Genomic DNA, 16,130 nt, shown 5'->3' with positions numbered 1-16,130 from the left:
TTCAAGTTAAGACAGCAGCAGGCACCTCGGTGGTTGGAGCGCTACGTGCAGCGCAATCAACGGATAACTGGAGAAGAGTCGTTGCTTCCACAAGGGTCACAACAAATAAATAAATACAAATAAAAAATTTCAAAGAGCGTTGTGTTTGTTGCAGGAATTGTATGCGCAGGCGCTCAACGTACACGAGCGGGCGGCTGAGCAGGGGCCCCGGCGGGCTCGCGCCCGGCTGGTCCTTCGTGTTCGATCCTGCGGGCCGCTTCTGCTACTACTGGTCCATGGTGGTCTCCATGGCCTTCCTCTACAACTTCTGGGTCATCATCTATAGGTTCGCCTTCCAAGAGATCAACGGTGAGCTCTTCTCCATTACCTTGGGACTGATTTTTTTAAAGCTACCATAGATCTAGGTTCTGATGTACCATGGTGGTCTATATGGCCTTCCTCTACAACTTCTGGATCATCATCTATAGATTCGCCTTTCAAGAGATTAACGGTGAGCTGTTCTTCCATTACTTGGGATTGATTTCTTATGTCGCCATAGGTCTAGGTTCTGATGTAAACTTCCTGAAAATTTTAAGGACAATAGCTTGAGGCACATTGCAGGAGCCTAGTGAGGACCTTACATGGTGTTGAGTTGAACTTAAGGACACTCTTTGCAAAGTATAAAGATATACTCTAAGATACTGCATTAAGTATGTTTTGATATTGATATCGCTCACTCCTTTCAAGAACGTCATAAATAAAAAATCGACAATTTTCAGTTGTGCATGTTTTCGGAATGCCCAAAAAATGTACTATATCCCAGTAAAAGAGGCATATTTTTAACTTAATATTTACCCGCTACAGGGCAAAAAATGTTGTTTCTACATTTTGAACAAAAGGTATTGTTTAATTATTTTTTTTATAAAAACCAAATATTTTTCAAATTGAGATAAAACCTTCAAGTTTTACTTAAAAAGATCTGTTGCACAGTAAAAAGTTCAGTAAGTGGCTTGATATTTATTTTTAATACATTGTGTTATATTTTTAAACTTTAAAAACGTTCTCCTGAAAAATCAAGTTTTTTGATTTATGACGTTCTTGAAAGGATTGAGCGATATGTCATCTACTTGTAGAATGAATAATTAAATGTCTACTAATTATTGAAAAATAATTTTTAAAAATTAAAAACGAATTCTCGTAATTTGTTGAAAATTTACTGAAAAAAATTGCCCGTATCATAACTTCGTTATGAGAATGGAAATTTTCCTCTTTTCCGTGTTAGCGAATTAATAAATGAATGATTAAAATCGTATGCACTAGTGCAGTAAATGCAATTAGTTTTTCTGAATAATTTGTATGATCACATGTTGCACTGATGTTCAAACGTTTTCTAGTCTGATAGGTACTTGCAATTATCATTATATTGAAGCAGATACAGCTTTAATTGCGTATCATTATCATTGACAAATGTCCCGTTTCATGGAATGGAGCTTTATCTGGTATAGCTATATATAAACACATAAAGTTACTACCAGTTCGTGGAATATTGTGAGTGAACAACAAACTAGAAAAAAATATACAAAAATCTTCTAACGTAACACATTTTTGAGTTTGATAGTCCCACAATGAATATGGAAGTAACACTTCAGTATATCGTTTTAAACATTTGTAATTTGTTGCCGACGGAGGTAAGAGGTCAAAATAACATATGGAACAAAGGCAAAATAAAGGAATGGGTCATGATTTAATTCTATGAAAATTGTAAAATAGCATTTCATTATTTTTTTTTTGCTTTTATTGTGTGTTAAATTAGATAAAAACAATGAAAAAAACGTGTGTAAAAAGAACTCCACCGACAAGACATACAAGGTGGCTTGGTTGGTCTCTGCATTTTTTTAAAATATGGTTATAATTTATATATAAATAATAAAAATGTTAAATAATTAATAGAATTTTTTAAAAAGTGCCATGCTAAAATAAAACGCGCTAAAATAAAACGCACGTCCCGGTGTTGGGTAGTCACACAATATTAAAATTGCGATTAATCTCCTTAATTTATTATAAATGAAGTAGAAAATTAAAATAATTTAGATTAATTTACTGAAAACCTTAAAAATGGCAACGCTCACGGAACAAGCATAGGTCCACTCTTGTCGAAAGCTCAAGAGCCACTAGCTGGCTAGCTAGCCAGAGAACATTGAGCTTTGAGTTCCTCACGCTTACATAGTGCAAGTATGCAAGAGTGAGATGCGAATATAGTGTCGCGGTTCCCGTTTACTCTTCACGCGCTGTTTATACACGAATTTGTTTCTGATATTTATAAAATACCTTCGATGTACCTGATAAATTCTGATTTTTATTAAATTAATTTTTTAAATCAATGCGTAAATATGTTATGGAGGAATACCTTAAATCTTAGCTATGTATTTATTATATGATTTATTGATCCGGCATTAACTTTGTGGAATGACATGATTATTTTAATCTATTAAAATTAAACACTTGAATAAACCACTTTAATGAGTTTTATTTTTATTTACGACTAGTTTCGAAAACGACAGATGTTTTCATCTTCTGGTACAAATTAAAGCTGTTTTAATTTGTACCAGAAGACGAAAACATCTGTCGTTTTCGAAACTAGTCGTAAATAAACATAAAACTCTTTAAAGTGGTTTATTCAAGTGTTTAATTTTAATAAAATAATCATGTCATTCCACAAAGTTAATGCCGGATCAATAAATCATATAATAAATACATAGCTAAGATTTAAGGTATTCCTCCATAACATATTTACGCATTGATTAAAAAAATAAATATTAAAATTAAATATTCAATTGTTTAATTTTAATAAAATATGTATTTCTAATATTTATAGATATATTATGCTTATTAGAAGCAATGTGTACCTACAAGGTACACAACGCCAGGAAGGATTAACCATAAATTTGTTTACTTACGAATAATATAATTATAAAATTAGATTCACTGGTTTTAGAATGCCAGACATATTTTACTTTATGGTAAAATTTAAATTGATGGAGTTATACCATTAATAAAATACATAATTCAAATAAATTACAAAAAAACAGTATTGCAAAAGTAGTGGGTACTTATTCACGGTAAAATGTGACAGTTAAACACAAATTATTACACTTTTATCTCACATAAAATGGTGTAAACCATAGATTATCGCGCGATGTGTTATCTTGTCTACTTTTCATTGTTACAAAATGACAACCAATCCGATAAAACATGTCATTTGAATTTCGAATTTAATTCTTTGTTTTAAAATGTTCTTCTTCATCTATGTTGAGATAAAAATAATGTAAAAAATAGCTCCTATAATTGGAGATAATCTAGATTTGTGTACAAGTATTTGAACACATTCAAAATGTTGTAAATAAATTAACTAATCAAATTGTAAGTTAATATAATAAAATAAAATGGATGTTTTCTGACGTGATTTATTATCCAGGATTCGGACCTCACACACAAAGTTTCTGCTCAGTAAAACCTTCATTCATCTCACGAATAGATGTCTCTAGTAAAATTCTAGTGGTGCAAGCACAGTGTTTTGAAATTGAACCATATATACATCGCTCACTCCTTTCAACAACTTCATATAAAATATCAAAAAACTTGATTTTTCAGGAGATCGTTTTCAAAGTTTAAAAATATAATGTATTAAACATAAATATCAAGCCACTTATTGAACTTTTTAATATGTAAAAGATCTTTTTTGTTAAAACCTGAATGTTTTTTCTCCATTCGAAAAATATTTAGTTTCTTTAAAAAAATAATTAAACAATACCTTTTCTTCAAAATGCAAAAACAACACTTTCTGCCCTGTAGCGGGTAAATATTAAGTTAAAAATATGCCGCTTTTGCTGATATATAGTACATTTTCTAGGCATACAGAAAGATAAACTAAAAAATTTCGATTATTGATATATGACATTGTTGAAAAGAGTGAGCGATATATAGAAGTTCGTTAAAAATAATACGGTGATAATAATTAGGGTTATTTCTCTTGCTTTCAGGTGAAACGATCATAGTGTGGTTCTGCCTCGACTACCTCTCCGACTTCCTGTACTTCGCGGACATAATATTCCACTTCCGTACGGGCTACCTCGAGGACGGGGTCCTGCAGACTGACTCCGTGAAGCTCAGGAACCACTACATGAACTCTACAACCTTCTACATAGACTGCCTGTGCCTGCTGCCCCTAGACTTCCTCTACCTCTCCATCGGCTTCAACTCTATCTTGCGTTCGTTTCGTCTAGTGAAAATATACAGATTCTGGGCGTTCATGGATAGGACCGAGAGACATACAAACTACCCCAATCTGTTCAGATCGACGAGTTTAATACATTATTTGCTTGTGATTTTCCATTGGAATGGGTGTTTGTATCATATCATATATAAAAACAATGGTTTCGGCAGTAAAAACTGGGTGTATCACGATTCGGAATCAGCCGATGTTGTGAAGCAGTACTTACAGAGTTACTACTGGTGTACGCTGGCCCTTACTACTATTGGTAAGTTATTTATTGATTTGGCGTTTAATTTGTAGAACTCCATTTTAATTTATGTATTAATTTTAAATCAAACACAGATTTTTTGAGTTTACTAAGTTGTATTTTACTAACAAAAACACATAAAAAATTATATTGTGACAATTGTTTTGCCTTGTTAGGGCATTATCAAATGAATGTGAAGATCAAATGAACTACGGTCCTTATGTAGCTATACAATTCTTAGTGACAGTTTTAACACGTGCAGCAATAATTTATGGGAGACAACAGTAGCTAATGGGGGATGTAGGTATGTACCCTTATATTTATTTTCTGGGAAAGGAAGAATTTAAAGACATGGCCATATTTTAGAGAATTAATATTTTAAAGCTTAACACAATTGTTGATAATATTATTTTTAAGAATTTATATATGTAGATGTAATTATTAGTTTATCAATAACGTTTTTATGTGTTTTTGTTAATAAAATACAACTTAGTAGACTCAAAAATCTGTGTTTGATATAAATTATAACATAAACTATTGGTTAGTTTTGAACTATTACTATAATTCAGTATTTTTAGTAAACACATATCGCTCACTTCTTTCAAAAACGTCATAAATAAAAAAACTAGATTTTTCAGGAGAACGTTTTTAAAGTTTAATAATATAAAACAATGTATTAAAAATAAATATCAATCCACTTGTTGAACTTTTTATTGTGCAACAGATCTTTTTAGGTAAAACCTGAAGGTTTTTTCTCCATTTGCAAAATATTTAGTTTATTTAAAAAAATAATTAAACAATACCTTTTCTACAAAATCAAAAACAACACTTTTTGCCCTGTAGCGGGTAAATATTAAGTTAAAAATATGCCTCTTTTCCTAGGATATAGTACATTTTCTGGGCATTCTGAAAACATGCGCAACTGATATCTGACGATTTTTGATTTATGACGTTCTTGAAAGGAGTGAGCGATATGTTGAGATAAGTACCGCGTTATCGGGAAAACTTTCAAGGGGGTTAAGCCTTTTTTAAAAGAAATTTGTATATGTGTTTTTCTTATTTATAAAAATACTTCAATGTTTTGTTCTTCAATGTTTTTCACAGATACTTTGCGGCACATTTTATAAACTTTATAAAATAAAACAACTTTGTTTTTAACCATACCATCTCAATTGCCTTTCCTCCACCTTACTATTGAAGTCAGTTAAACCCAGGCATGTACGAATGCTTTATTGAATATTTATTTTGAAATATAAAAATATGTTTATGGAATACAAGCTTAAAAATATAAATTACTGTAAAATCGATACTTTTGTTCTGTATCACGATGTTATAATATTTCAACGGTATTAAATTTTAAAATGTTTTAAAATTATGGTTTGGTCCTTCAAAGGGAAAGATTAATTATTTCTATGGTAACACAACACCATTAAAATTAAATTGGGGAGAAAAGCGCCAAGCGAAACGGCGAAACTTTCTTCTTGACGTTGCTCAAAAGGGAAAAGCGCCGAAAGCTGATCTGAAGGGTCTAGTCACGTGTTTCGACTGTGAAATTCTCGCTTTTCAAATACAGTTAGCGGATTTGAAAGGACCCCACTTTCGAACTGTCAAACTCGTGTCATATCGTTTGTGACACCCCTGAAAAATAAATAATGTCATTTCGAAATCGGTCAACACGTTAATGGTCGTGCAGTGGTCAGCACACTTATTAGCCGAAAAACCAAAAATGCACATTATAACGATACAAATTTTCTTGAGAAACAAATCTGTTTGCAATTCTTCATCTTCATCTTCTAACCCTTTTCCGCACCCAATGGTGCATAGGGCACTTCATCTCATAAAAACAGTGTTATCTTGATCATTAACACATGAAGGAAGGGTGATCAGCCGTCTGCTTCAGGTGCCAGCCCAGGGTAATATTTAATAAATATTAGAGTGAAAAAATCACTTTGATTTATTTTATCCCCCCTGGGAATCGAACCCGGGACCTCCGGTACGGTAGTCGACCGTGCTGACCATTATACTAAGGAGACGGGCAATTCCAGTAGACCTTAATTATAAATTTACACCTTTTTCAAATTACGAGTACGAGTAAGGCTCTTGCTTAAAAAATATTGAATGCGTAATGTCGAAGAGATTTGTGCCAGAGTCACATACAAGAGGTCAAAAAGCCGCAAATGAAGAAGAATATGGAAGTCTGGGTATTTACAGGATTTACGATCTGTCATAGGCTGGTTAAGTGATCACTTTGAACACGTGTAATATTCACCATTTCAACCATGATTTACAATTATACTAGAACTCATATATTATGTAGTTTATGACTGCCAAAATTTGAGTAGTATGATTGTCAATCATGGGTAGAATAATGAATTGTTTGGTTATATATCCAAAATAAAACAAGGTTTATAGGATTGAATTCTACATTTATTTATGTATATGTTAATACGTAACGCGTTTCGTCTTCTTTGGACATTATCAAACACTTGAGTGTTTATATACAACATATACATAAATAAATGTAGAATTCAATCCTACAAACCTTGTTTTATTTTGTATATATTACCCAACATTTCAATATGGAATTCTACTAACAGTCTGCAGTTACAATAAATAAGAAGGGTGAATTTATGTATTAATTTTAAATCAAACACAGATTTTTTGAGTCTACTAAGTTGTATTTTATTAACAAAAACACATAAAAAATTATATTGTGACAATTGTTTCGCCTTGTTAGGGCATTATCAAACGAATGTGAAGATCAAATAGACTACGGTCCTTATGTAGCTATACAATCCTAAGTGTCAGTTTGTGTTAAAACAGCACGTGTCAAAACTGTAATACATAAATTAAAATGGAGTTTTACAAATTAAACGCCAAATCAAATAAGAATGGTGAATGTTGCACGTGTGTAAAGTGATCACTTAACCAGCTTATGACGGGTTGTAACCCCTGTAAATGCCCAGACTTCCATGTTCTTCTTCAATCAAACATAAATAAATCTGATGATGTCGGTAACGACGAAACCCGGTCGCTGGTCAAATAAAAATAAAAGTGGAAAAGCTTAAACATTTCTATAAACTCCCTAAAGAAATAAAAAAAATAGATGATATAAAAATACTTATAATAAAAATTTAAGCTCTATATATTTAAAAAATACTATTATATCTTTTATTATTTAACATTAAACCACGAGTGTAAGTCCCTCTCCAAGCACAAGAGCACAGTCCTTTTTTATGGAGAGACACAGCGAATCGAAATATAAAAGTTCTCCATATGTATAAATGATTCAAATGTATTATGTTATAAATAAAAATGTTAATATATTAAATGAATTTAAAAAAATAAAATCTATGTTGAAATATCAAAAAAGTTAAATAACTCCCATGTGGAGAGACTCAGATTTGTGAACAAGTAATTGGACACACTCAAAATTTTGTGAAGGAAAATTTTATATACGTTTTTTTATCTTATAATTCTGTGTTATCGAACGTGCTTTATATTTCGTTACAAAAATGGCAACACTATCGTACCGCGAGACTGTAATACGTCAATAAAGTAAACAAGGCAACGGAGAAATCCCGCCAATCAAACATTATTTATCATTTTTATCTGTGGAAAGAAGTGATAATAGGACGCCATCTCTGGCAGAGGAGTCAAAAGTCGTTTTTGAATATAGCAAAATAAGTTGAAAAGGATGAAGTTTAATGCCTCGGAAACTTGGTCGTTAAGGAAATTGTGCGGAAAGTCGTTATTTGAATCAAATATAATCGCGTCAAGAATGGAAAAATCCGACAGAAAATATTGAATTTTTATATGCAATATCTAACGGGCCGTATTTTTTTTAATTCATTTTTGAGTCCGGTCATTGTTTCTTAGTGCCTAGCGTCATAGAATAGCATCTGAAATTAAAAATAAATGCATAGTTTTATATTATTTTTAGACATCTCATCAAAGATGAAGGAGAATATGGAAGTCTGGGCATTTACGAGGCTGACGACCGTCATGGGCTGGTTTAAGTAATCATTTTACACACGTGCAACATTCACCAATTGTACCCATTATTGACAACCACACTACCAAAATTTTTGGAAATTCTATATATATGATCCAATTTCAAAACATTGTTCTTTAAATTATTATTCAACATGGTTACAAAACTTTCTTTATAATTTCATTTCATTTTCTAGACATGTCTACTTTTACGATCTCAAAATTAATAGCGCAGTTCTCTTCAATAAAGAGACTAAGTTCTTGTGCTTGAGAGGGACTTGCATATTATTTATCGTTTATATTTGTTGGCAACATAATTTTTTTGTTGTTTTTTTTCTTGGATTAACATACTTATATATAATTTATTTCAATTATTTTTAGCATTTTAATGTCATTTTTTATATCTGTAGTTGACTGAATTTTTTTTACAGATTGAACAGTTATGATTTATATTCGAAGCACTAACATTGTGAATTTCCATTTTAATAATTAAAATATAATTTTGTTTTAAAATCACTATAAATATTTCATTTTAACTTAATTTCAATGTCTACCGATTTCGAAGGTAACCGCTTCTTTATCAAGACTAATTAATACTAAAACACTTTCTACTTAACAAAATTCAAAATATTTTTACGGTTAGGGAAAGGAGCTTGGGTAGATCTCAAGTTGCTTTATTATTTTTGTGTTGATTGGCAGTCATAGTCAAAAGGGATCAGGGATGATGAGTGATTGGAAACATATTTAATAACGGACTTTTAGATAAATCATTTACTTGTGTATTTATTATAATGATTAAAGAAAACACTTGTTTTATACCACTTGAGTTTTATTAAAGACTACATGTTTCGGAAGTTAAACTTCCATCATTCAGGTCTGTATATAAATTAAAATATAAAATATAAAATTGTTCTATAAATAAGGAGTGGAGAAAGTTAGGAAAGTTTTCTTTAATCATTGTAACATGTCTTACCACAAAGTCAATGCCGAAACAATAAATAAAATATGTGTATTTATTAGTTTAAATTATTGTTAATTGCCTTTTTAATTTATCAACCGGGAGAAGACATTACGACGTTTTAGATGCCTATCGCTTAGTTAAATTTGTTACCGCTAGATGGAGCATCCTCGTTTCATTTTCTATTACTCAACTTTGAAAAGAATGACAATCAATCAAATACTAAAGTGCCGGAAGCCATTGCAACTGAGCCCGCGTAGTAATAATAATTATTAAAAGCTTGCAAACAAAAAGCCTCTTCCCAATTAAAAGTTCCCTGAAATTTTGGCAATTAACTCATTATAATATATGGCGGTAAGCTTTTTAAATTAAGTCGAGTCAAAGCGGCTAAAAAAGGGGTACACAACCATTTTCAACAAAAAAAAACATTTATTATTATTTACAACATTTTGAGTGTGTCCAAATACTTGTTCACAAAATCTGGATTATCTCCAATTACAGGAGTCATTTTTATATTATTTTTTGACATCTCATCAAAGGTGAAGAAGAATATGGAAGTAAAGTGTAAAGCGATCACTTAAACCAGCCTATGACGGTCTTCAGCCCCGTAAATGCCCAGAATTCCATATTCTTCTTCATCTTTGATGAGATATCAAAAAAAAAAAGTTATTTTTATCATGGCCTGGATAATTCACCTTTATATTCATGTAGGTAAAAATAAATTACACTTTATTTGTGGATTTTTCTTCCTATTGTCAGATATTGAGGGGATTATTTTAAATTGATGAAAGCTATATACTTCACAAATTCTCATCTGAGGACGCGACCGTCCAACCAAAATTCCAAAACCATCAAAATTATAACTAACATGTAAATGAAATCTAACAACACTGCATATGTACATCTTTCAACAACAAAAAAATAACAATTTGGATAGTCAGTAATGGGCAGAATGGTGAACGTTAAATGAGTGTATTAAGTGATCAATAAAGTCAGCATTTGGGTCGTTAGCCCTAGGATGCTCAGATTACCATATTCTTTCGGATTAAAAACATAGACCTTTGTCTCAATTGGTTTTGTAGACACCTACAGTATAGAACAGATTAATTGAAACAATATTTTTTTCGTTGTATTTTCGTAAAAAGTTTTTAAAATCTTTTGTTTATAAGTTATACCACAAATTAATATTTAATATGATCTCATTAGGGCTCAATTAAAGATTTTACTCTTTTTGGCATCTATTATATGAGGTTTTGGTATGTGAATGCCATTTTTTCGTCTCGAAACCATACCTGAATTGTGGACGAAATGAGCTTTTCCACCGTAGTGCAATTTTGGAGAGCAGATAGATTTTAATAAGGTTTTTGTCTGGCAAAATTCTTGACCAGTTCAACACAGTTCATTGTTTTTGTTTGAAAAATTTCATAATTTTTTCGGATGTGTGGCAGGGGGTTAAATCCTGCTGAAATATTCCATTACCATTTGACCTTCGTTTTTGTATCTCTGCTAGTATCTTTTCCAGTAGAATTATGTGATACTTCTCGCTATTCATCATCTCAGTAACTGAAAGAAGCAGCTCTGGTCCATAATACGAGGAACACCTCCAAAACATTTTTTTAGAGGGTATTAAAAATACGGAAAAAAAGTTTTGTTTCAATTTATCTGTTCGATACTGTATTATTATTTTTGTTAGTATATCTTCTACATTTTCCTTCTCATACAGCAGTTTTGTCTTTCACTCACATAACCTAGATGCCAATAAACACATTCATCTTTTTATCCATGAATCTGTACCCTAACTAGAAAAAACAAACAAACCATCGCGCTACTTCACTGCAAGGATAGGCAGAGTAACAATAATGCAACACCACTCTGTCTTTGCAAGCAATCTTAGCCTCTTGCACATTCATGCATCTTCTCATACATACCCGCTGATTTTTCCAACTCCTGGCCTGACCACACCAAAGTATAATATTTGAAATATGTACTTGATCATGCCAAGTTTGCCTCGGTTCTCCTCTGATCAATATCAGGACCCGATATTCATATAAACACTACCGAGTCAATACCACGATGACCTTTGCATGACTTGGGTGTGATTAGAGCCCAGAATTAAAAAAATATTAATACAAGAGATTTATTTAATGATAAATATTTAATGTACAATGGTTTGCTACCCCTGTTTTTCCTTAATTAGCGGTTTTCGGTACGTAAACAGAACATAAAAACCATCTCACTTTGAATTTTTTATGCACCAAAGGAAAATTGTTGACGACCCTTAATTTCGTAAAAAAATAAATTTGGATTTTAAATGATAGACGAGACCCATTTCTCAAATAAATAATTATATTGCAACTAATGCTTTATTGGAACTGAAGACAATTTTAATATAAAAATTTATAGGAGACTCACTCCGAATTTTTCGAAATATGTTTTTTGAAGAGATGGAGTTACAGTACAATACAGCATATTTAAATCAATACAACAACAAAAAACACTGTGCACTGTCCATAATTTGTACACTTTAAATAATCGTTACTTGCAAAAAATTGGGACCGGCCAATAATCGGAGGTATCACCCTATAACATGCTTTGCTATGTTCATTATTAAGCCTACAACTCAGACTCAGCCGATTTTTTTCATTAATATATATATATATATATATATATATATATATATATATATATATATATATATATATATATATATATATATATATATATATATATATATATATATATATATATATCATAATCCATACCTGTATAAGCGCCCTTGAGGTAGTTTTTTTACGAAAATGGCGCTATTTAAATCATCCAAGATTATTATTATTATTATTACAATATAAGTCCAAATATTGGCTGTCTCAAAAGTAAAATAAAAGACTCTTTCTGAAATATTTTACATCCGGTAGAATGAAATGTTTCCCGAGAAAATAACTCTCATAATTCCCGTTTCAAACTTTAATCTTAATTGAATTTCCTGGATCCAAGATGGCCCCAGACCGCGGACAGAAGATGCAGTAATTAACCATGAATTAGGAGAATATCTCGTCGTCTTGCATTTGAGGAACCGAGATCTTTTTCAGAGCAATTAGCGATACCTGCTGTGGGTTAAATTTCAAATTCTCTGCTAAAAAAACAAGAAAATTCTTATTCAATTTCGACAAGAAAAGTCGTTCTCAAATTAGAGAGAGAAAAAGCGTTAAGCTATTACTGGATAGAACGTTTTAGAGAGCTGTGTAGTGAAAATCGTCGAGTAAAGAGATGAAGAAGATATTTTAATTGTTTAACTTTTCAACATGGATAAAGAAGAATATGGAAGTCTGGGTATTTACTGGGTGAAAGAACTATCATAGTTTGGTAAGTGATCACTTTATACGCGTGTAACATTTATCATTTCAACCATTCTACTCAAATTCTTGGTATTTCTAGAAATATTCATCAATCTCGAAACAAAGTGTTAAATTCACCAGAACTTCACTAGAAACATCTTTGGTGAAATGAGTGAACATACTAGTACATGATATACCATTACGAATTAATTAATGAAAGTACTTATTGAATAATGGGTAAACTTCGGAACAGTCTAAAGGACATGAAAGAGTTGTATTATTTTTTGACATCTCAACATAGATGAAGATCACACCAATTGATGTCTCTAGTTAAGTTCCAGTGAATTTAAACACTATGTTTCGAGTTTGATCAATATATCTGTAAGTTCCAAGAATTTGAGTAGTTTGATTGTCAATTATGGGTAGAATTGGTGAATGATACACGTGAGTAAAGTGATCACTTTAACCAGCTTATGACGGTCGTAAGCCTCGTAAATGCCAAGATTTTCATATTCTTCTTCATCTATGTTGAGATGTCATTTTTTTTACGTAGATTACCAAACCAAAATGCAAATTTCTAACTACATGCTTCACTGCCTTACATTAAGGCTAGAACCAGGGCTTGTTTATGTATAATTACAATAAAATAAAACTTCCTTGCGAGTAACTTCACATGTCGCTCACTCCGTTCAACAACGTCATATATCAAAAATCAACAATTTTTAATTTTGCGTGTTTTCAGAATGTCCAGAAAATGTACTATATCCTAACAAAAGCGGCATATTTAAAACTTTATATTTACCCGCTACAGGCCAGAAAGTGTTGTTTTTGCATTTTGAAGAAAATGTATTGTTTTATATTTAAATATTTTTTAAATGAAGTTTTACCTAAAAAGATCTGTTGCACAGTAAAAAGTTAAATAAGTGGCTTGATATTAATTTTTAATACATTTAATTATATTTTTAAACTTTAAAAACGATCTTCTGAAAAAAAAATGATATGTGACGTTGTTGAAAGGAGTGAGCGATATGTAAAAAAAACATACATGTAACCGCTCGTTTGATCCATATTTGAGTGAAACCAGCAGACAATGCAGCCATTTCAATTTCCTTTGTGTAAACAATGCTCTTCTTGTGAGTTTGAATCGATACGAGGTGCAATCGAAATTCCGTATCTACACTATGCAAATGAAATAATAAAACTTATTTTAAGAAATGCATTCACAATTGTAAAAAGTCTGGATAGCGTTCAAACGATATTTAAATTTTATATATTTGTACTCATAAAAAGAGAAATATTTGTTCCTATTTCTTTAAAATGTAATTATTTCTTTTGTTATTTATAAAAATAGGCATCTAGCATCCAACAATGAAAATCTCACTAATAATGAAGTTTAAGTTTATTTCTTTATTTTATATTTTTTTATTTTGCCATTATTAGGTACTTTATTTTTTCGATGTTGTAATGCTAATACCCCCCCTCCGTAGTGTAATGGTCAGCAAGCTCAGCTACCGCACTGGTGGTCCCGGGTTCGATTCCTAGGGAGGGTCAAATAAATATAAGTGATTTTTTCACTCTTATATTTATCCAATATTTCCTTGGACTGTTACCGGAAGCGGAGGGCTGATCACCTTTCCTCCGTGTATTAACGATCAAGATAATACTTCGTTTATATGATGCAGTGCCCTATGCATCATTGGGGTACGGATATGGGTTTGAATTGAATGAAGTTTATTAAACAAGGATGAACATATTGGACAAGGAATTATACATCAGCCTGAAGTATTGAAATAATTCCTGCTCTATAGTTAGCAAGTGACACGTTCCAGATATCGGACCTAGATCCAGATAAAAATCCTTGCATGGATATTCTTCTTCATCTATGTTGAGACGTCAAAATGTGATAATATTGATAAATATTAATTTATTAAATGGCTAAAGCCTTTAACATAATACGTATATACACTAATGAATACACTAATAGAGAAACAAAAAGTCTTAAACATGAAATAATAATAAAATAACAAATGGTAAGCACTGGTAAATACACGTCTCCTTCACACACTATCAGCGAGCAGCAAGAGAGAGTGAAACACAACGTTTAAATTTATCCATTATAACATGGAGAAGAAATGCTGAGAAAGTCCAGACTTCAAGGTCGATAACAATATATTAAATAAATCTATACTTTCAAAAGCATTGGCTAACATGTTTCATCTACTTTCCAACCCTGTCTCCATATGTTGGTACCTACCCTCCATTGTCGATTTCATTCCGAATTCACGCGAGTGTACGAATTTGATTGTGACGTACACACTCGAAAATGTACAAACGATGTGTCTCCATATTGCTAGTGTATTTTTATTTATCTTCCGCTGGTGCCAATCATTCGCAACTTTACACGTGTCCTGTATCATCCATTCATCCCCTACACCCGAGACGATATTTATACCAACATTTCGAGAGTTTCTATATAGAAAAAAAGTACCAACTATGTAAATTTTCCAACATTTTAATTGTTTTCAAATACTTGTTCACAAAACTAGATTATCTCCAATTATAGGAGTTATTGCACGAAAAAGGCTTGGCACGATCAGATCAATCAGAACCTAAAATCTGGCGGTGTCAAAAGTCTGCGTAATCGGAGGCCATGTATGACTAGATGTATGGATGTGAAAGAGGCGAGGAGTCAGGACAGAAGAGTGTGGCGTTCCACCCTCTCTGCCTACCCCTGCGGGGAAATGGCGTGATGGTAGTAGTAGTAGTATTAGTATAGGAGTTTAGGAATTTTTAACATTTCATCAAAGATGAAGAAGAATATGGAAATCCATTTTAATTTATGTATTAATTGTTAAATTAAATTAAATTAAATCAAACATAGATTTTTTGAGTCTACCAAGATGTAAAAAAAAAACATACAAAAAATAATATTATGACAACTGTTACGCCTAGTTATGGCATTTTCAAACGAACCTGAAGATTAAACGGACTGACGGTCATTAAATATAGGCATTCACTTTGTAGTAAAACATGATAAAATTGTTAAAGAAAAACACTTGTTTTTAAGTTAAGTTATATTTATTTTATTTCAACGACTAGTTTCGGAAGCTTTTTTCCGATTACATTCGCCTCATAAATTTGTTTTACCGTTCTTTCCTCACTCATTCGTTCTACATGTCCAAACCATCTCAACACGCCTTTCTTAATTTTATCGATAATGCTTGGTAAAGTTCAATTATTGATTTTAAAACGGTGTCATTGTTTAATGTGCCGGCGCGAATGTAAATCCCATTCCCTCGTAGGATGAGCAATGGTAACTGCCCATTTAGATATTCAATAAATTAT

The 16,130-nt window shown here is 31.7% G+C and overlaps 1 protein-coding gene across 1 annotated transcript in view; it reads left to right on the top strand.

Annotated features, from left to right (window-relative positions):
* The window catches only part of LOC148302631 (cyclic nucleotide-gated channel rod photoreceptor subunit alpha-like), a gene marked incomplete at its 5' end in the record, with an annotated part of 115,648 nt that overhangs the window by 24,104 nt on the left and 75,414 nt on the right, over nt 1-16,130 (top strand). The window contains 2 exons of the mRNA XM_088271320.1: nt 155-348; nt 4,020-4,517. Of these exons, the coding sequence (XP_088127446.1) occupies nt 155-348; nt 4,020-4,517 (692 nt within the window). The remainder of the gene's footprint in view (nt 1-154; nt 349-4,019; nt 4,518-16,130) is intronic.

The sequence above is a fragment of the Brachycentrus maculatus genome, unplaced genomic scaffold (assembly GCF_059751285.1).
Source record: "Brachycentrus maculatus isolate JH-2025_06_01 unplaced genomic scaffold, ASM5975128v1 h1tg000430l, whole genome shotgun sequence".
Lineage (NCBI taxonomy): Eukaryota > Metazoa > Arthropoda > Insecta > Trichoptera > Brachycentridae > Brachycentrus > Brachycentrus maculatus.
The sequence above is the reverse complement of the archived record's forward strand: the minus strand, read 5'-3'. Positions and strand labels throughout refer to the sequence as shown.